Source organism: Myotis lucifugus, unplaced genomic scaffold (assembly GCF_000147115.1).
Source record: "Myotis lucifugus unplaced genomic scaffold, Myoluc2.0 scaffold_234, whole genome shotgun sequence".
Classification (NCBI taxonomy): Eukaryota; Metazoa; Chordata; class Mammalia; order Chiroptera; family Vespertilionidae; genus Myotis; species Myotis lucifugus.
The window spans coordinates 1,619,877-1,641,789 of record NW_005871282.1 but is presented as its reverse complement, the minus strand read 5'-3'; the positions used below and the strand labels follow the sequence as shown (position 1 = coordinate 1,641,789).

At 44.2% G+C, this 21,913-nt stretch overlaps 1 protein-coding gene across 1 annotated transcript in view; it reads right to left on the bottom strand.

The window, feature by feature from the left end:
- The window catches only part of CALCRL (calcitonin receptor like receptor), a 67,465-nt gene that overhangs the window by 19,696 nt on the left and 25,856 nt on the right, over positions 1-21,913 (bottom strand). The window contains exons 2-8 of the mRNA XM_006098397.3: positions 12,363-12,453; positions 12,101-12,184; positions 10,920-11,011; positions 7,657-7,789; positions 5,628-5,738; positions 5,421-5,533; positions 3,640-3,731 (exon numbers count right to left, since the gene is read on the bottom strand). Of these exons, the coding sequence (XP_006098459.1) occupies positions 3,640-3,731; positions 5,421-5,533; positions 5,628-5,738; positions 7,657-7,789; positions 10,920-10,973 (503 nt within the window). The 5' untranslated portion in view covers positions 10,974-11,011; positions 12,101-12,184; positions 12,363-12,453. The remainder of the gene's footprint in view (positions 1-3,639; positions 3,732-5,420; positions 5,534-5,627; positions 5,739-7,656; positions 7,790-10,919; positions 11,012-12,100; positions 12,185-12,362; positions 12,454-21,913) is intronic.

Sequence of the window (21,913 nt, the reverse complement as noted above, 5' to 3'; positions counted from 1 at the left end):
GAATATTCCAGCCCTCACCCGGCCCCGTTAGAAGGAGATGGATTTTTCAGCACATTGATTAACATTCATAAATTTGGAAAAAGACCTAATAAGTGTAATCTGATAAAATAATACATGGAAAAATATGGTTAATTAAGTAATATCCAGTGTTAAGCTGGAGGAAACCGTGCAACAGAACAGGAATGCTCTCAGCACCGGGTGCACAGCACACTTTACAGGAACGGAAGGTACCACGGGAGCTGAGGGTGCAGGGCTGGTCTGCAAAGGCCTGGGAGTGTCACTCTGGGGCCACGGTGACTACTTCTGAACTCGGCCTCTCCAACCTCTGACGGGGCCAATTTGCCAGATTTAAAAAAAAAACACACCAAACTTGTGAAAGTTCTGATTTGCCAAAACAGGGCCATCCTGGCGTAATCTATAGAGTAAGATTGTTTTCTAGGTTTCAATGCAGAATTTCTTTAAATAGTCAGCTTTCCTTAAAATGGATTTAGAGATTGAATCATGAACAGTTTCAAGAAGAAAACTGTAATTGTTCTAGTTCAAGAGCTAAATGAAGACACTGGAAATGAGAACAAAGTTCGCAATATTGATGGACTATATTCAGATAAGATCTAAGAAAAAAGGGGAGAGTTTGGATCACTTGTCCTGAAAAAAAAAATAGATAAGCATCGAAGGGTTATTTTATTACATTAAGAAAACTTGGGCCTCCTAATTGGATGCAGCTTATTTTTTATTTTATTTTTTTTGCTGAGTTTCATTTAGGAACTTTTCTCGACCAGCCAGAAACGATATCATTGCCGATATCGTTGTAAATATGCAACTTGGCTTTCGAATTGTTTGGTATCCGAGCCCGAAATGCCAGCAAAATGAAGCTGGTGAGTAACAGAACCGCTCTCCTCACACAGGTCAGATGTTGCGCACGCCCTCGCCTGTGCGAGGAGACGGAGCCCGCTGAAAGAGAGAGCAAGATGGGCTATGCTCTCAGATTTTAAACAGCGATTAAAGAATAATTTATAGCCAATTCCGGTAAAGTTTATTTGTTTTCTTTTCTCATCCAAAGGGTTCTGTTTTGTTTTTCCAAGGATCATTATGCGCTGGAGTCATTGTCTCTCAGGACTTGGCAGGCCCCGAAGGTCTGTCTCTCTGGTCCCCTCCCTTTCGTTTCATCTCCGCGCTGCCTCTTCCTTTAATGGGCTGTAATATTAAACTGAAGTATATCTGGGAACGAGTGTTTCATGTTCTGTTTCTAATTTAAAGCGTGGATGAGGAGTGTGTGTTCCTTTCTCTAAAGGAAACATGAGCCGTATCCTCAACCAACTCTGTGTGTGGCTCCTGGTTCTGATTAGGATGGATCAATGACCCTCCATTAACAAATGGGGAAAAAGTGATACCTGGACCAAAGGCGAGGCCAGCACGGCGCAGGACGGAGAACTGGGGGAGGAGCAGAAAGGAGCTGGTGACAGGTTTTCTGTTTCACACACAGCGATTTTATGTGAACCACCAGCTCCTCTAGGAATTAGTTGGAAGAAAACTAAACTTTTTATTGCTCTTGACATATGAACATGCTTCATGAACCACCCAAGCTGGCCTTTTCCTAGGTGGCCGCGGCCTCCCTTTAATCTAGCCGCAGCCTCTCCCGTTGTGTCGCACAGATGCTTCTGCAGATGAGAATTTTAGGGAGTCCTAGTGCTGATGGAGACAGACCGACCGGACAGACGCAAGGGACTTGTCCAAGGTCACGAGAAGTCATGGGAAAGTCAGTCGTACAAATAAGCTTCCAAGTCCATTCATGTCTTCATTTCTCAAAAATTGATTAAGATTTATGGAAAGACTTATTAAAAACTCATTAAAACGTATTGCCTACTATGTGCAAAGTCCTGTGCGAAGCCATGGGGTGCACACAGAAGCCAAGCAGTGGCCCCTCCTGCTCCGACCACGCTAACGTTGGGACTTTCTTTGCGTGACTTCCCACTGGTGGGTGGCTGTTTGTAGTAGTGGCTTGTGCTGCTTGAGTAGACAGCTCTGGGGAGTAGACATTAGAAGTGTCTTAACATCAAAGACTGTGATTCTTTAATATGATTCAAGTACTGAATAAGCTGTATGGAATCTTGTGGGCATAAAAATAGTTTTTATTATTTTTGACTAGCTTGCTTTCTGATATAAATATACTACTAAATTGGTTTGTAACATTTTTTGTTCATTACTTAACCACTAGAGGCCCAGCGCTTGAAATCGTGCGAGGGTGGGGTCCCTAGACCTAGCCTGCGATCAGGGCCATCTTGATTGCTAGAGTCTAATGATAACCTAATGGTCCAGTCTGCCCACCAGGTATTGACAGATTCCTGTATGCCAGCTACCATCTGTGTCGTCTTTGCTCCGTATTTTAAACAGTGTTATGACCATTTGTAAAGAGACTGAAGCTTCTAAAAATCGGAATCAGGATGAGTCCACGCCATCAGTTAAATGGCGATGGCAAGATCAGAGTGAATTCCACGCTTTATATCACTGCATGGCATACCCATTAGAACTGAGTGGCGCCTGAAATTGAGTCCACTCCTGTTATGCTAATTCGCCATTACAGGGCTTGTTTTTTAGGTCACCATAGTGAATGAACAGTTAGTTGTCCATTCAGTATGAACTTTAAGTATAAGCAATGTAATCACTTGAACACTTTCATTTTAATTTCATACATCAGCAAGACACTCATTGGGTTTAATTCAGTTTTGCCTCTGTAGCGTGCTAGCCATCTTTTTGTTTTTAAAGCATGGAATTTAGCACAGAGATACAGGTACTTACTGCATATAGCGCTCTTGATTTTTTTTAGAAATTGCTCTTTGAAAAAATAGGCCTATTAACATGTGAAACATGAGAGAAATATTTGGGGGAAAGATGGAATTTCTGGCCTCCCTTTTAAAATGAGATATGAGTCTGCAGGTTGTATCATAATGACACTAGTGAGGAAGATGCAGTGACATATAGCTCCTCACTCTTCACATAGAATTCTATAGTTACTGGTGGTGATCAAAATTATGAAGACCATGTTAATGCATAAAATAATATATATGTGTTTGGGAATTTACTTTCCTATTAATTACAAAAATCACTTGTTGTATCAAGAAACTGGAGCTGAGTCTCCCTCTCCCCCAAATAACTGTTATTTCAAGTAAAATTCAATGTATAATTTAATCATTTCAATAATGATCCCCTACATAAAAAACAAACCATACTGCATTGATATTATTATTTTTAATAATACATATTAAATGCTACTGCTATCATTCACACAAAATATCAGTTCCTATAATGTACCATGTATCCTGATATTAAAATTGACCAATAAGCTGAAAATTCAACTAAGACGGCCTATAGTATGCGACATTTTCCAAACAGCTGGAAACAGTCACATACGACTTCATTCTTATATGACTTCATTCTCATATTTCCACTAATTTTGTAAAGTTGGAATTTAAGGTAAAGTCGACATATTATATTTCAAGTTATTTCAAACATCCAATTTATTTGAAACATTATGAATCATCTACATTTCACATATTTTATCGGCACATAACATGCCAGCTACATGGCACGACATTCACCAAAGACAACTGGTAAATTTAACACTATGTTACATGTACTTACTTGAAATAAAAGAATATGCCAAGTGAGATGAGCAACGATGCAATAGATAATCCATGTCCAATTATAGCCAGGTAGAACAAATTCAGCGCCGTCTGTAATTTATAATAAAAAGAAATGTAAGGCTTATGTCAATCCCACAATCCCACACGTGTAGAAGATCAAATTCAATGGATGCACTATATGTTCACAAACATGTGATCTGTGGCCTTCTCATTTAGCCTGCAAACCAACAAATGCCTGAACACATCTGGAATGAGGGGTATTTACGCAATTTATCCAGTGACATCGACATTTATCACTCGTATGCCCTTCGTATTTAAGAATTAGACGTCCTATATCAGCGGTTCTCAACCTGTGGGTCGAGACCCCTTTGGGGGTCGAACGACCCTTTCATGGGGGTCACCTAAGACCATCGGAAAACACATCTATAATTACAGATTGTTTTTCTGATTAATCACTATGCTTTCATTATGTTCAATTTGTAACAATGAAAATACATCCTGCATATCAGATATTTACATTACGATTCATAACAGTAGCAACATTACAGTGATGAAGTAGCAACGAAAATAATTTTATGGTTGGGTCACAACATGAGGAACTGTATTAAAAGGTCGCGGCATTAGGAAGGTTGAGAACCACTGCCCTATATTAAGTAGACGCAGGGATACTGTTATTGTCGAGGTTGTGTACCAGGTGAAACCAGCATTTTCCATCTTGGAGGACAGGGCCAGTGTTCGCCTCTCTCTCTGTGCACCTGAAACCAATGCTATTTGGTGACTTCCGTCTTGTTCTTTAAGTGGATGTCGTAGGAGGCGTTCCTTCCCCACTGGGCTTCTGTTCTCTGACAAGACTGAGGCAGAGACGCACTTCAAGACGTAACGTAGGATCTGCACAAGTCCCTTCTAACGTCCTCCTGGTCTTGACATGTTCTCTTTGGTGATCTGTCTGTAATTCATTTATTTGTAACGTACCGTTTTATTGTGCATTTTAAAAATTTTCTTCAAATTCTTCTCTGCACAAGCAAAGGAGAGATGACTTATAACGATAAAGATGGCGGGCGGCTGTCAGGGCTGTCCTACAGGCTCCTTTCCTTCCCGAGTGTTTCCGTGTGGCCAGTCCATCCTTCGGAAACCCCGAGGGTGGGTTTATTGTGATCCCTGCTTATTACATGGAGGCCAGGAGAGGTTATGGCTCACTGCAGGTCACCCAGCTGGTCAGGTGCCTGGACGGAAGTCATAGCAGGACTCAGTGTCCATCACTGGGACAACGGTCCCTTTCTCTCCATACACACACCTGCAGATGGACCAGGCACCACCAAAGCTTGATTCCGTGACAGACACTGATGACCTGGACTCACTGGATGGTGTGAAAAGCAGGAGCAGGGGGAGGGCCCTACTGGCCGGTCAGAAGGGACAGAGGACTGTTGTCACCGCTGGATGGCCTAGTCCGCTCGAGGCCGATCTCTCCGTGGCATTCTAGAAATCCACCGCCACCACAAAGCTTCCCTTCCATGTCCTCGTGCGTGCTCTCTGGAGAGCTGGCAGCTCGGGCCTGCATGCGGTCGTGTAACACACCGACCCTGCAGAGCGGCGTCCTCAGCGCGATGCAGGTTCGACGGGCGTTATTCCTACAGATCGTCTTCCTACTGCTCTTCTCCAGGCCACGGCGGACAGGCTTCCCAGAGGCCGGGCGCTGGCTAGCTTTCTCCAACGTGCCTTTTGGTAACGCTGTGTGGTAGCGAGTGCAGATCCAATTCCCTTCACACAAGGACGACCTACCTGCAAGCGCTCGTGCGTGTTGGTGTTGCACCGGGTGTAGTCGGTCCAGGTTCTGTTGCTGTCTGGGTGTCTAAACCAGTGTCCGTCCTGGTCACAGATCTTTGTAACCTTTTCTTTAAAATGAAAAAGGGAAAAGGAGAACAATCTCATGAGCCTCAGGTTTACTGACAGGGTGTCCAGGGGAGGGCGTACCAGTGGCACCGTTACCTGAGGGGTCGAAGTCCTGGAAGTAGTCCGGGCAGTGCTGCACTGACTCGGTGCCCGCCAGCACGTAGTTCCAGCACAGCCAGCCGTCCCAGGTCCGGTTGCAGTACATGCCTGGGGGGGGGGGGGTTAGAGGAAGGCGGGAATGACCAACTCCAGCAGGTGTCCATGAGGACAGACTTTTAAAATATACATATACTTATTGATCTCAGAGAGGAAGGGAGAGGGAGAGAGATAGAAACAGCAGTGATGAGAGAGAATCATGGATCGGCTGCCTCCCCCTACTGGGGATCGAGCTGGCAACCCAGTCATGTGCCCTTGACCGTGAATCAAACCTGGGACCCTTCAGTCCACAGGCCGACGCTCTATCCATTGAGCCACACCGGCTAGGGCTACCCGTAGTCTTGGTGGTGGGTCCACACTGACATGGGGCACAGGCTGTCTACTGACGGTGAAGACTCACGTACAGCCTGTAGCCAGGCACGGTCTGAGCGATGCATCCCTGGGTGACTCTGTCATTGTGCCCACAGCACAGAGTGCACTCACACCAACCCAGGGGCCCAGGCCACATGGCACCCTTCACACCTGCTGGTCATCGCTGACCGGGACGTCCCCATGGGCGCCTGAGCGTGCAGGGATTACTTCACCATCATGATTAGAATAACTGACTTCCAAATTAAAATGAGACATGTCTGAATTTGTACACAAATAGTTCAATGCTTGATCATTCAACTCCTATTGACCTAATATCAGATCATTTGCCATTGTCTGACTTATTTTATTTTTTTAAAATATATTTTATTGATTTTTTTTTACAGAGAGGAAGGGAGAGGGATAGAGAGTTAGAAACATCCATGAGAGAGAAACATCCATCAGCTGCCTCGTGCACACCCCCCACTGGGGATGTGCCCGCAACCAAGGTACATGCCCTTGACCGGAATCGAACCTGGGACTCTTCAGTCCACAGGCCGACGCTCTAGCTACTGAGCCAAACTGGTCAGGGCTGTCTGACTTATTTTAAAGATATTTTTTAACTGGATAAATACCTTCTAATAAGAATGTTCAAGCAGAGGTACCCAAGTACTTCTCCAAAGATAAACAAATTACGTTGTTTACTTATATATTAAAATTTTAAAAGTTGACCAATGTCAAAAAACACACTTTTTTTCTCTTTCTCACAAGCGAGTACATCTCAACAGTTACAGATATTAATAACAACCTACGTTTAACACTTTATTTATATAAATATATAAATAATATATAAATATATCAAATATTTCAAAACATTTTAAGATCTTTGTTTCCACTGATAGTTTAAAAATCTAGGAATAGCTAAAGTCTTTTGCTTTGTTGTATTGTGAGTTTGCATTTTATATTTGAAGAAAACCATGTTGTTAAGGCTGCCAGATAAAATACAGGTGTTATTTTCTATTATTATTATTATTATTATTATTATTATTATTATTATTATTTTGCTAAGTCTGGCCACTCCACCGGTGTTACTCATCTTTACTTCTTCAGAATTGGGGCCAATAAGGCATTTAGGAGACGCTCAGTAAATGCCTCAGACATATCTGAAGGCTGACAATGGGAGCAGAAGCACTTACACTTCATTAACTTTGCGACCAAATGTACTATTCAAAGCATAAATTATAGAAAAAAAAATCGTTCCTCATTTCATTATGCAAACTCTGATCCAGCAGCTCGTTAAAAACATAATTACATAAACTGAAGATCAACTGTCACTTATTTAATTCAAAACACATACTTACTTGGATATTTTAAATATTTTTGTACCATAATAATTGCTACTAACAATATCCCTGTTGCACATATTCTGATTAGAATTTTGTAGGAGAGAGAAATTATGTCACAAAGTGTTCTTCATAAAGTAATTAAAACTGTTCAGATACCAGAAAAATTAGCAACTCAGCCGTTTTTAGTAGGGGGCCTGCGACCCCCGTATGAAGGAATGCGGTGGTTTTCTCTTAGAAATATATCAGAGCATCGAAAATTAAACAGTCATGTTTACCTTCAGTGTGTTGAACGGGGTCTTGTATAATTTTCTGGTAACATTCATATTGAGCCGTCATAATTTTATTTCTGGTAACACTCAACTTCCTAGATTCATTATGGCTCTGTTCTGGTTCTGCTGCGACAGGAATCTAAGGAATTAAAAAGAAAATTTCAGAATCGTGCAAGTGTCGATCGTAGGCAGTGGGTTCCGGCGGGAAACAGTCAGGGCGGAGCTTGGTCAGCTGGCCGTGGGGGGAGTCCCTGCTCGGTCGCATCTGCCCGTTTCCACAGTGGATGTCTCCTGTGTCGTGTCCTATTTCAAGTGATGGACAAGGCGGGTCCAGGGCAGAGTAGTCTGTGCCTGGCCGTCGAGTCCTGCGGGGTTGATCCAGGACGCGCTGTGGGTGCAGACAGGGCCGCGGGCACCCCCTGCCCCTTCCCACCTGCTCCCTGAGCGCAGGCCAGAGGGTCCGCCCCAGCCGGGCCTCTGCTGTCTTCTGTAAACGAAGGTCACATGGTCCCCGGTGACAGAGGGGCGTCTGTGGCCCCGACAATACTCAGAATTGTCGTTTTTATAATTCTGTTTCGATCATCAAAATCGTGACAAGCTCGTTTGTGACGTTTGTAAATAGCGTTTTTATTCCGTGCACATCAACGAAGCTTTTAGAGAAGGTCTGTATTCATGTTCTTCCAGTTTGGTAGGACCATGTCAAGCCTCACTTCCATGTTAATGTTTGCATGACTTTTTCTCCTTGTTTTGTAATGTAAAATCCGTATAACCTCTCTTCAACCTTATTTCTTTTTTTAAAATACAGATTTTTAAATTTTTATTGTTGATGGTATTACAGATGTTTCCAGTTCCCCCCCTTTATCCCCCTCTGCCGAGCCCCTACCACCACCCCCCCCAGGTCTTCACCCCCCTATTGCCCGTGTCCATGGGCCGTGCATATACGTGTATTAGTTCTTTGGTTGATCTCTCCTCGTCCGCCCACCCCCACATCGAGGCACGTCCGCCTGCTCCACGCCCCCCTGCTTCAGGTCTGATTTTGTTGGTCAATTTGTTTTGTTCATTAGGTCCCACACGTAAGTGAGATCATGTGATGCTTGTCTTTCTCAGACTGGCAGCCTCATGCTCCATTTTGCATTATTTGTGTCGACTATTTCCATAAGCACGTATTCTTCTCTTCTTCTGTGCCCTGGTTCTTGGTGTTTCTGTTTTCTCGCAGGAGGTTGAGTTCAGGGAGGTCGGAACAGTCACACTCCCTGGGTGTGGCGCCCCCGCCTCCCCATCGATGGCCACCACTGAACAGGACCGCTCCCAGCCTCCGACTCGTCTCAGTTTCCTAGTAAACACGCAGGCAGCAGGCTCGCTGCATGAGTAGAAATGGAAACGCATTACAACATCGAGAAAACGCATAATGGTTCTCCTGCTCTCAGGAAGTTTATAGAGTTGCATAGAACCAGCATCATTTTTATCCTTACTTAAAATAAAAGCTCAATCCTAGCTGGTTTGGCTCAGTGGATAGAGTGTTGGCCTGCAGACTGAAAGGTCCTGGGTTCGATTCCGGTCAAGGGCACATGCCTGGGTTTCTGGCGTGATCCCCAGTAGGGGGTGTGCAGGAAGCAGCTGATCAATGATTCTCTCTCATCATTGATGTTTCCATCTCTCCTCCATCTCCCTTCCTCTCTGAAATTAATGACAATATATTAAAAAGTAAATAAAAGCTCAGGTTTGCACACACTGTCTGAGAAATGGTCACAGTTCCTTAAATCTCGAAGATCCAGTTGGTAATCCGTGAGGGACGCCTCTGCCAGCCCAGCGCTGGCGTGGGCAGCTCTTGGCCACGCTCGGTGGCGGTGGGACTGAAGCCGGTCCCGGGTCCTGAGTCCTGGTCCGTTTCCCGCGATGGCATGTGAGCAGGGCAGGGTGCCCACCGCTCCTGGCCTGGGAGTGTTTTCCAACGCTCATGCGGACAGGAATGCGGCCTTGCTTTCCTTCAGGTTCAGTTTTCTGTGTTTTTGTTGAGTTTCTTTGTTTGCGTCTTTGTGGGGTTTGCTTGGAAAACCACAGGCAAAGTATTTGCTGGCACAGGACGGGAGGAGATCATGTCCCCCAGCTTCTCATCGGAGCGTGAGCTGGGAGCCCGGCCACGTTCTAGCGGGAGACACGCCGGGCCGGGCTGGGGTGGGGACTGCACCTTCCCACGGGCATGGCTTTCTGTCTCGGGGGCTCCATTGGAATCTTTGCAAGAAAAATTCCAATTAATACGGTCAGCTTTTAATGTGTGACAGAGAGAAACATAAGCAAAATATTGCTGTAAAGAAACATAAAATCTGCCCTGGCTGGTCTGGCTCAGTGGATAGAGCGTTGGCCTGCGGACTGAAGGGTCCCAGGTTTGATTCTCGGTCAAGGGCACAGGCCCGGGTTGCGGGCTCGATCCCCAGTGTGGGGCGTGCAGGAGGCAGCTGATCAATGATTCTCTCGCATCATTGATGTTTTTATCTCTCCCTCCCTCTCCCTTCTTCTCTAAAGTCAATAAAAATATATTTTTAAAAAAGAAACATAACATTCAATGTGTGGGGCCCATGGCCGTCCAGGGTAGCAGTTGCTTTTTCGTCCCCCCTGGTCCACCCTCCCCTCCCAGCCCCGCATCCCCTGCGGAGACGGCCGAGCCACTGCACACACTCGTGTACACGCCTGCCCCGCGCTGGCAGCCGGCCTGCCCGGACACGGCACAATGCTTATCTGAATGAGAGGGTGAGGACGTGAACTCAAAACCCAGCGCACGATTCCCAATGGCGTTTTAATCGACGTAAGCCAATCAGCTGGCAGAATGGGAGGAAGACCAGCAGGTTGGGATCTGCTGTCTCAGACCCCACAGGCCCGGCTGAAGTAGCTGACCTACTGCGCGCGGCGGGCTGTGAGCCATCCTGTGCTTGTTTTCGGCTGTGAGCCATCCTGTGCTTGTTTTCAAACTGAGCAGCACTTTCCTCTGGGGTCTCGCATGGTCGTGTCCATGCGCTTGTCTCACTCTGACATGTCCCCACCCAACTACGCCACCGTCCCACCGTCCCTGCTCCGGGACAAAGGCCTTGAAGTGCACACGGAGGGGAGGTACGTCGTTGCTGTGCTGACCGGGTGTAAACATGTCCTTGGTTTGTGCATCGGATCATGGCATGTCCTTTTGTGGCGATGCATCTTTGTCAGCGATAGGTGTATGGGCAGTTAGAAAAGCAATAATCATAGCGAGGCGGATGTATCAGAAAAAGTATGCTCACCATGAGGAAAGGCAGGAGGTACAGGAAACACCGCACACGCCTTTTCTCCATCATCAAGGCCCCAATAAAATATGTATGTGATACAAATCAAACTGCAATAGAGAATGAAAACAATATAATTCATCAACATTTATGAAATACATATACCTGGTTCTCAGCAGAAAATTTCTTTCAAATGACAATAACTTTACTTTAAGGACTTGAGGAATAGTCTTATGTATTACAAAGTTAAGAGCATTGTGGCTTAAAATACTAATGAGCTTAATTAAATACATTTTAATTTAATTTAATTAGTATTACACACAGGGAAGCTTCTGGCATATACATTTTTAGTAATTAGAAAACATCTTGTTTTCTTTCCCTTCACCAAAATTGGGATAAAATAATTAAAGTATCAAAGTAAACATAAAGCACCACTTTTGATGGCATATTTACTATAAAACTCATCTTTATTTCCTATAAATATTAATCTCATTTTTAATTTTCTGAGTTTTCAATACGTTAAAGGGACAGATTGCTCTTGGGCCAATTTCTTGAGAATCAACATTCATATTTCATTAAAATGGCCTTACAATTTTATAGAAATGGCCTTATAATTTTATAGAAATTATTCTTCACAGTTGTGGTGTTTTTTTTGTTTTGTTTTGTTTTTAACCAGGGAATACACAATTCCCTAAGTCATGGACATTATTAAGATTTGGTTGCAGAAGATAGACATACCAAACAAAAGCATTTCTGGTCAGCATTTCTAATAGTGGATAGAATCCTGAACAAATGAAAAATGGTCCCTAACCACCACCCTGAGCTAACAGCACTGCGGGGTGAAGTGTGCGACGCTTACTCCCTGTGAGGTGCCCGAGACACCTCCCCTGACAGCTTTTGATGAGGTACAGATTGTCCTGGTAGCATCATAAAATATGACGATAAATGTGTAAAAAATGTTTTTCAAAGGAGATAAAAAAAACTTTCAATCCATGGCTATTTGCCAGTGAAGTGTAACCTTAGATTTCATTTTGTTAGGAAAGCTGTCATGCTTTTTACTATAGGGCAAGGGTTAGAGTAAGAATCCTAGAAGCCTTGCCCACATGTTCTGTGTATTGTTTTATCATCAGGTGCCATGGGAGCGCGCCAGGAACTAGCAAATAGAATCTATGCCATTGCTCCCTTCACCGATGACTCACCTGGAAGCAGTTTATAAAAAAGTGGTAGCAGTCTCCCACAGAAGGCTTCTCTCCTCTCTGCTATACTGGGCTTTATTAGCTGACCTTAAGAAAAATATAACCAAAAAAATTAGACACATTGTATTAATTTTAGATATGAAAAACCATGCATGTCGTAACAGCAGGAAAACATTAATCAAGTTTTTACAATTCAGTAATTAATGAGCTGATATTTTAGCTTTTATTACATTGACAGAGGAAAATCTAATTTTCTAATACTTACATGCACAGCTGTCTCCAGACTCAAATCACATTTTCTCTTGGATCATGTCCAACACTGTCTTGAAGAACTTCTTAAATGCTGGGGTCATGACCTAAAATATTGAGTGAGATAGTAATTAATATCATTTTAATGGGCCAAAATTATTTCCATGATAAATTGAAATTTTCAAAACAAAGACCACTATGAAAATGATATTTTTATTAAACTATTCCAATTTTTTAAAGTCTCTTGCTTACATTATATTTGAGATTTGTCACACATATATGTTGTTTTTCCATTAGATAGAGAAACATCAATTTTCATTTATCCAGGATACCTGGGATACTGAAAAATCTAACGGAATATTTTATCCAAGTAAACTTCAAAGAACTCTAATATGATAAGAAGATTTTAAAATTAAACTCGAGTTTAATCTTCCTTTGAATAACTTGCTTTGTCTAATCTTCGTTTGGGATGTGGTGGCATCAGCTTCGTGGATCTCTCTTTCCCTTGCTGGTATGGTTTCTCAGAGCCAGAAGCCATTGCTTTTTAAAAAAAAAACACACACACACACTTTTATTGATTTCAGAGAGGAAGGGAGGGAGAGAGATAGAAACATCAATGATGAGAGAGAAACATTGATCGGTTGCCTCTTACATGCTCCACATTGGGGATCGAGCCCACAACCCAGGCATGTGCCCTGACCAGGAATCGAACCGTGACCTCCTGGTTCATAGGTGGACGCTCACCACTGAGCCACGCCAGCTGGGCGCCAGAAGCCATTTCTGATTGACCTTCGTATACTTTGTGACTGGCAGGTAACTTACATTTGTTGTATAAATGAATGAAAAAAATGAATTGATAGAGCACTTTAGGATTCTAAATTTAAAAACAAGAACACTAATCATAACTATTGATGGTCATTTATTTTACTAATGCTTTCATAAATGCCTTACAGAAGGCTTTACGTAGTGCTGGAATCTGTACTGACAATAGAAATTGGGGGGCGGGGGGAAGGGTTCTTATAGCAGTATGTTTAGTTTCTTACACAATAAAGTCCTGAAACTACTCAGATTTCAAGTTCTGTGGTTGGTTGGATATTGAACAAACTGTAGTTTACTATACTGACTTGAAAATCCTAGCAATTAAGCCAAAATTAAAAGAGTATTTCATATTTTTCTGTAGCAAATATATATAATACCAAAATATACAAATATAAATGTAAATAAATATTATTCTATTTGGAAATCAGATAGGTTTTTATGAAACAATTCTTTGATGACTTACACATGAGTAAGTATTAAATTACCTTTAATAACTGAAGGGAAAAGTGCTTCAAAAACATGTTTGGAGTTTTTCCTGAAACCAACATATTTGAAAAATATTTCACCCAACACTCACAGTTATTTTTGTTGCTTATCTGGTGGGCTTCGAGATCAAAGTCCCAAAAGGTATCCTAGTGAAACATCCCCTGGTGTGACTACATCATTCTGGCACTTGCGATATTTTAAGAGGACGTTGTTCAACTCACAAAATATTTATCCTTGCAAGACATTTCACTTTCACAGCTTTCCTTCCCCAGTCCCGGCGAGCTGGAGAGTGGGCCCCCGGGAACGAGGCTGTGCTTTGTGCTGCGTAAACGTGTAGCACCCCTAATGAAGGGGGCGGGTCGGTGGGCCCCGGGTTTCTCAGGGGCAGCAGCGAGTGTGGGTGGCAGTCTTTCAGACACACGGTGAGCACCTGCCCATTGTACCTGGGGACCCATTCACTGGAGTCGTCTACTCTACAGAGGACCAATCCAATTTCCTCGCCAGGGGACACTTGGCGGTTGTAAGTGGTTCTGGAGAAATCGCCCCTTTCACCAAGAGTTCTCTAGAGCAACCACAGATGCATCGTGCAGGTGACGCCATGCAGATACATCTGAAGGGCCATTGAAATCGAGTCCCATATCGGTATAGATGTAATGCCATAGTTGCTATCAGGAGATGCATGCTGAATTGTATTCCTCAGTTTAGCTCTTGGTTCTTTGCATATTGCCTCTAACATGTTCATTCAGCAAGTGGTTCTCTCTTTTTAATTTTATTATTTTTAAAAATATATTTTTATTGATTTCAGAGACGAAGGGAGAGGGAGAGAGAGATAGACACATCAATGATAACAGAGAATCATTGATTGGCTGCCTCCTGCACGCCCCACACTGGGAATCGAGCCCACCAGCTGGGCATGTGTTCTGATTGGGAATCAAACCGTGACCTCCTGTTCATAGGTCGACACTCAACCACTGAGCCACGCCGGCTGGGCCAGCAAGTGGTTCTTTCTCCAGGATTTACCTTATTCTAAATTTATCTTTCCTGAAATACATCTGATAGTAACTGCCCAGAGCTGTTGACAAATCATTGTAAATCTCATTCAGATCTTGTTCACTTCTTTGTGAAATGTAGTAGCGCTTACACAGTTTTGAGAAGAGACGAAGTATTTAGCTAGAGGAGGTCAAGTTGAATGACTAACTCTACTGTGGGTTTCTTTTCAAGTGCGCTTAGGTTTGTTTGGTGGGAAAAGTACTTCATCAAAACTGAGAACACTCAGTTTAAACTCTTAAGTGGCTTTGTCATCACAATGGTACGAGCAGCAGTTACTGGCAATTTCTCTTTCTAACCGCTAGCTCCGTGCTTCCCATCAGAACTATTTTATGTTCACATCTCAAAATTAAACAAACTGGGAGATTTGGTGCTACTATTAGAAACAAAATAATTTCTTCTTTACTGTACACATGGGATGAAAAATAGCTTATTTCTAAACAGGCGGTGCCTCTTGCCCAAAGAATCACCAGCAGAAAATAAAAATGATTTATTTCATCACAGGAAGAACTTGGAGAAATAAAGACTGTTTTAAGATCTCAGATAACATCCTAGTCTCTCAGGTCTTTATGGAATGTTAGTCTGGTTTCATTTTTTTTAAATTGTCATAGATCTCACCACAAGACACGTTTCACAGATCTTAATGCTGAAATCACAAATTCTAACCAGTCTTCTTGACTTATTTCCATGTAAAAGCATGTTTTACTCTACATAAAATTATAAATAGAAGTGACAATACTGATTTATCAAACACAAATATATAAACCTATACATGCATACATGACTTGCAAGCCTGCTTCTTCCCTCCGATTGTTATTATTCTTGTGTACACTATTAATTTCCTTTTCTTTATAATAAGTCTTATTTTCAGTTGAATTGCCTAAGCCTAATACTAAAAGTATATGTTCAATCCAAGATTAAGGGGAAAAAAATACAACTTGCATCTTCCACTCCTCCATTTCCAAAATATCTTTGATTTTTGTAGGCCCGAAGCCATATCACTTCTCCATTATTCATCCGGTCTCTATAAAATTGGCTAACCAGCATTCCCCATGCGCGGCTGATGCCATCAGGTGTCCTGAACCGGTGTGGGAGCGAAGCGAGGCGTTTGCTATCTGCACGCGCCTCCGTGGATGGTGTATGACACACGCTGCACGTCTCCTGAACCCCAACCGGACTCAGCCCCGTCTCCCTCCCACACCCCCACCTGCCTGGCAATCGGCGCCTCCTGTCACTCGGCACGTGGCATTGACGGTGCCGCTGCCAACAACTCAAAGTGCGCCATCCTCACTGCCTTCTACCCCCTCCTCGCTCTTCTTGTCTTTTTCTTTTGTGGCAAAATCGAAGTCTTACAATTATTCTTGTGAAGAACTGTCTTTCCTTCCAGCAGAATCTTCTTAGAAAGAGATGCCCGTGTAGATTTTAATCTCCACCCCCAGCCTGGCCCGGTGTCCCTAACACTTAGAAGATACGAAGAGGTAAGAAAACAGAACATAGAGAGGCTTCCTCTCCCTGCGGCTCTCTCACTGCCGTGGGAGCCTCAGACTCAGCACCCTTTTGTGCACTGTCGCCTGGAGCTCGGGTTATGTTTTAGGCTCTGGAGTGAGCAGGTGCCCAGTCACTGATGCAGCAGGAACCAGTGTCCCTCAAAGTGGGAGCCCACGCTCCCCGCCCTCAGCATCGCCACCAGAACGTCCGGAGCATGGGGGGGCCCCACCCCGACCCTGAGCCCAAACCTCTGGGAGAGGAGCTGGGAGCCTGCATGCTCAGTGAACACAGGGAAATTCTTGGCTGTGAACTTGGGGAAATACAATAGGAAGACAGCACCTCCCCGGCCTCCTGACACCCCGACACTCTAGCTCCTCTGTCTCTAGGTCCTGGCCAGTTGTAAAAAGAACTACCAAGCGTAAATGAAGAAAAGTGTTGTGCAAACGCCTCCAGGCACAATGAACGCCTGGGACGTGCAGGGCGAGTGGCTCAGCGGCGGTGAGAGCGGCGTGGAGCGCGGATGCTCCGCAGGCAGGAGCACATGGCAGGAGTGGGACGCGCACCACACCCTCGCTCCCGCCCTACAGAGAGGCCGCACGGAAAGTGCGTGTTGAGCAAGTTACTTACAGGATGGATTTGATCAAGGAAGAAAGATCGTGGCCTGGATTCTACTCCCAGGAATTTAGATTCCGTTCCTCTTGACGGCCCGGGGGGTGAGGTCCAGGAGATGAAGGTGGCCCTCCAGCTCACAGCCGGCGGGGGAGCGGGGGTTCAGCTCTACAACCCAGAGGAACTGAATTCTGCCAACAACCCGAGTGAGTCCGGAAGAGGCTTCCCTCCCAGAGCCCCCAGAGAGAGCACAGCTTGCCAGCACCGTGGCTATGGCCTGGGGGCCTTGAACACTGGACAAGCTCACGGGACTCCTGGCCCACGGAGCCGGGAGACGGTCACTGTGTGTCGGGAGCTACTGCATTTGTGGCGATTTATTACAGCTGGACTAGAAAACGAGTACAAATCCTTAGCTACGAAAAGTTATACTTTCCCATCAAACCTAAGGGCTTACGTTCTGCTTCCCACCTGGGCAGTCATTCCTCTGAGAGCACACTCCCCTGGCACCCGGCGAGCCCCCCCGCTGGCAGGGTTTCCTGCCCGCCCTCCCCAACTGGCTGTGAGATTTTGACAAAATGAACACAACCCTTCGCTGCTTGGTTTACCCAACTAGGAAACAAGCAGTGACCTTGGTCTTTTTTATTTTATTTTTTAATTTATCTTTGTTGTTGAGTGTATTATAGATGCCCCCCCCCCGTTTTTGTTTTTTGTTTTTTCCCATTGACCCCCTCCACCCGCACCCCCCTCCCAGGCCTTCACCACTCTGTTGTCCGTGTCCAGGCTGTGCATATACGCACATCAGTTCCCCAGTGAGTCTGTCCCCACCGCCACTTGCCTCTGAAACTCATCGGTCTGAGCGTGAGCTTTAACCTCGTTTCCTCTTGCACTCCTGGTAGGAGACAGACGCCAGAGTCAGAGAAACATGGCTTCACACGCCATTTGTTGCAACACGTAAACTCATTAAACCTACACCCTGGCCTGAAAGTGGGGGCGTGGCTCGATCAATACCGCCTAGAATTTCTGTAACTCACCGCGTCGGATTGTTTTGTGTTAAATTACCTGATAGATAGAAGCCCATTTCATAATAGATACCTAGAAATCATTAGCGCATGCTATGATCTTTATTCATCTAGGATTCTGTGATTCGCAGCAATGATCACCTCAACTGAGTGAACCAAGGAAGTCCAACATACTTGGCAGAGGTCATACAAGATGCTTAGGGCTGACCCCAAGCTAAGATCTCAGATCCTCTGACCCTAAATCTGGGCCGCTTTGCCCCTAAACCATATCGACTCAGAGGACTGAGTCATTTATTTAGATGATGAAGGCTTGAAAAGTACAGAATAGATTTCTATGTTGCTTATTCACTTATTTTGCATAACCATCCAATTTTCACATTTCATTTATCTTTTATTTATCAAACACATTTATATATTTTTTTCTCACACAGTTTCCTGTATTAATTCCTGCTCTTAGTAATGTTCAATTTGATGTATGTATGCATGTATGTATGTGTCTTCCATTAGCAAATGGCTTGGCAACTTCAACTTGCCATTCTGGTAAGGAAGTAAGGTACCAAAAAGTCAGTATGTGCCATCTCACGTTCCAGCACTTCCAAATGCATTCTAAATTAAGAAATACTTCCAGACATTCCATTAGTCCTCTTACCCTTTTTATTGAGCCTCTACTTTCACCAAGTTATGTAGGGAGATAGAAGGAAATATACGTTAAGGCTTCTGCCCTCAACGAAAATAGTTATCAAGTTGGAGGACAGTGATGCTATGTTTAGGGGCTTCATTCATCATTTTCAACACAGTCCATAGGAACCATTCATGAGATTCTAGGGAGGGTGCTGTCCCCAACATTAGAGACGAGAAGTTAGTCCTGGGCCTGTCACTGCTCTGCCCATGAGCTTGAACACATTCCCTACCTTCCCTGGTGTCTCATTTGTAAAACAAGGGGCTAGGATAACGCTAAGCTTTGGGTAAAGGTTCAAAATTTATATAAAAAGAAAAAAAGGTTAGTATAGGAACAGTTTTGTTCAGAGAATCCCAAATGCAAAGAGCCCTGAAGCCCAGTCGCTCCTGCCGCTGTTGGTTCTGGCTCCGGGAGGCCTTCCCAGCTCCTGCTATCGGTTTCGTTGGAGCCTGAGGCATGGAAACTGGGCCATTTGGCGGGAGGATGGTTCCTTTGTTCCTTGGACTCCAGGAAAAGGCATCCAGGCCCAAAACCCCACATCTCAGTCCCACCCCTTCCTCCACTGCCTCGTCTTAGAGCTCTTCTCACTTTTGAAAGGCCATTGGGGGAAGTCTCATTCTCCCTTCTCCGCGGCGGAACCTGGAATTAGGAACGTGGACACACTTCTTCACCAGCCGCGCAGACTTCTGGGAATGGAGTCTGATCAGTTCCTCTGGGCCTAGCCCAGCTCCTCACCGAAAGGACCCGGCGCGCCTGGGATTGGAAACTAACCATTTGAATTTGGGCCACACCGGCTTTTTGTCTCTTTTGCATGTAACGGACAGCAAGCCAGCTAACAATTTAAAAATTACAGAGTCCCAGAAATCACAGGACATGTTAAAAAATGACTCAACAATGCAGAAAGCCAATAAGGTAATCAACAAAATAGGTTATTCCATTTCACTCATCAAAACTCTAGGAATGACCTAGGATATAAAAGTACATGTGATAGTCAATTTAAAAAAGTCAATTTAGAACTCTCATTGAAACTTTCACAAAGTGTTGTATTTTTGAAGAGACCCCTGAATTCAATGATCACTATTAAATCGCACATGCTGAGAAAATACATTGTCAATATTGTCCTATGACTAATGGTACAGTTTTCCTTTTCCCAGAGATACATTGAAATAAGTAAATGGCACCCAGCTGACATGGAATAGCATGACAGGAGCAATGTGTGATACCCAATCCAAGCAGGGGCAGCGTTTGCACTGGTTACACATAGGAGTTAGACTTCCCGGTTTTTAACACCAACTCAGCTTCATACTTACAAGTTAAACAATCTCTGTTAAAATAGCTTTCTCCATTGCAAAGCAGTCCCTAAGCCAGAGGCTAAATGAAATCATGTACATGCGCTTCTAGACCTCAGTAAATGTTAGCTATTACTATTATGTCACCTTAAAATATTTAGAGATGTAGATAAGCTGACACATGTTTTCAGTTATTTGCCTCACGTTCAATAACATTGTAAGTAAAATGAACCCTACATTTCAAGGTAGGGGTCATACACATCTTGAGTTTTTTTATTCTGCAGAAATGACGATTGTTTTTATTGTCAGTTGAGTTAGTTATGAAAATGTCAAGCAAAGCAAATGATAACAGTGTCTTTCCAAACATGATGTCAATCAAGTTAGTATATCTGCATCTGAGTGCTGAGCTTATATAACTGCAGCTTTAGTACATTGTTTGCAAAAATTATAATCAAAGTCACAAACGACTATCACATGCTAATCCAATTCAAATCAAGATATAAAAGCTTCCAAACTTGACTTTTAATTTTGGGTTGACTTTTAGCCTCACTAACAATGGATTGGAAACAACAAAAAGAATATACTGACTCTGTGCTTGCTGGCTTATCTAATGAACATTCCAGGTTGAATAGTTGAATAACTATTAAAGAGAGATAATATTGTGATTAAATTTGGGACTTGATTTTACACTCTGAAGCACTTACGGAAATAATTTTCCCATTGTGGGCATAATTAACCATTTTCCGGTAATTTTGGTCGCCCTCTTTATATGTGAAAGAGGCAAGTGGCCAAATCTCAGCCCAATTAGTAAAAGGTGGGAGGGAGCCGGAGGAAGAAAAAAAAAAAGCTTTGTGCTTAATGGAGATCTAATGTGGAAAGTGTCCCCTGCTCAGAGCTAGAAATGAAAGTCATCTTTCCAGCTGTGTGGACCCAGAGTGCGACACCTATTTCCTCTCCATCAAGTCAGGAGTCAAGTTCTCTGTGAAATCAGGTTTTTTCCCACAGACAACAAAACCAGAAGAGACATCATTCTGCTGGAACTTTACCTTACACAGCGTGGTGGTAGCCCATCATCGAAGTTACGGCATTTTCGTTATTTAGGGCTTTCCATCTTTTCAAAAATGTTACGCAGCACCTCCCGGCACAGTCAGCATTTGGGAAGCACGGGAGCCCGCAATGCAGCTGGCCCAGCACAACTCATCTCTCCCCCAAAACGGACCTCTCCTTCCAATAGTCTGTTCCCTCTGGTGCAAGTGAGGCCGCCCTGGGCACTGGGGTCGGAGGGGAGGGAATCTGGTCGGACAAGCACAGTCCTCTCATGGGGGTTGGCGTTGGCATGGACACGGGGTCCAGGCTCCAGCCTCAGGATACTCCCTGGGGCCTTGCTGTTCCGGCATTTTCTCAGGAGAAATGTTCTCTTGCTGCAGAGCAAGTAGGGCCCGAGGATCCGGCCACCCCTGATCCTTTCTGCCATAGGGAGGACACCTTTTCTTTTAAAATATGATTTTCAATTGATGCCAGAGAGGAAGGGAGAGGGAGAGAGAGAGAAACATCCATGAGGAGAGGGAATCATGGATCGGCTGCCTCCTGCACGCCCCACACTGGGGATCCAGCCCACAACCCGGGCATGTGTCCTGGCGGGGAATCCAACCGTGACCTCCTGGTTCATAGGTTGATGCTCAACCACTAAGCCACACCAGCCGGGCAGGAGGACACCTATTTTTTTTAAAAAAATATATTTTATTGATTTTTTACAGAGAGGAAGGGAGAGCCGTTAGAGAGTTAGAAACATCGATGAGAGAGAAACATCGATCAGCAGCTTCTTGCACACCTCCAACTGGGGATGTGACCGCAACCAAGGTACATGCCCTTAGCAGGAATCGAACCTGGGACCTTTCAGTCCACAGGCCAACGCTCTATCCACTAAGCCAAACCTGTTAGGGCGAGGACACCTATTTTAAAAGAAATGAAGCCAAGCAGAGGCCACCAGCTCAGAGCCGGGGATTGGTGTATGGAAGGGAAGATTTTTTCTGAGGAGAACACCCAGTTTTTTCTCTCTCCTCTGTCAACAGGCAAATAGCGTTCACATTGTAAAACAAAACAGATTGACCCACCACTGCTCGCTTACAGA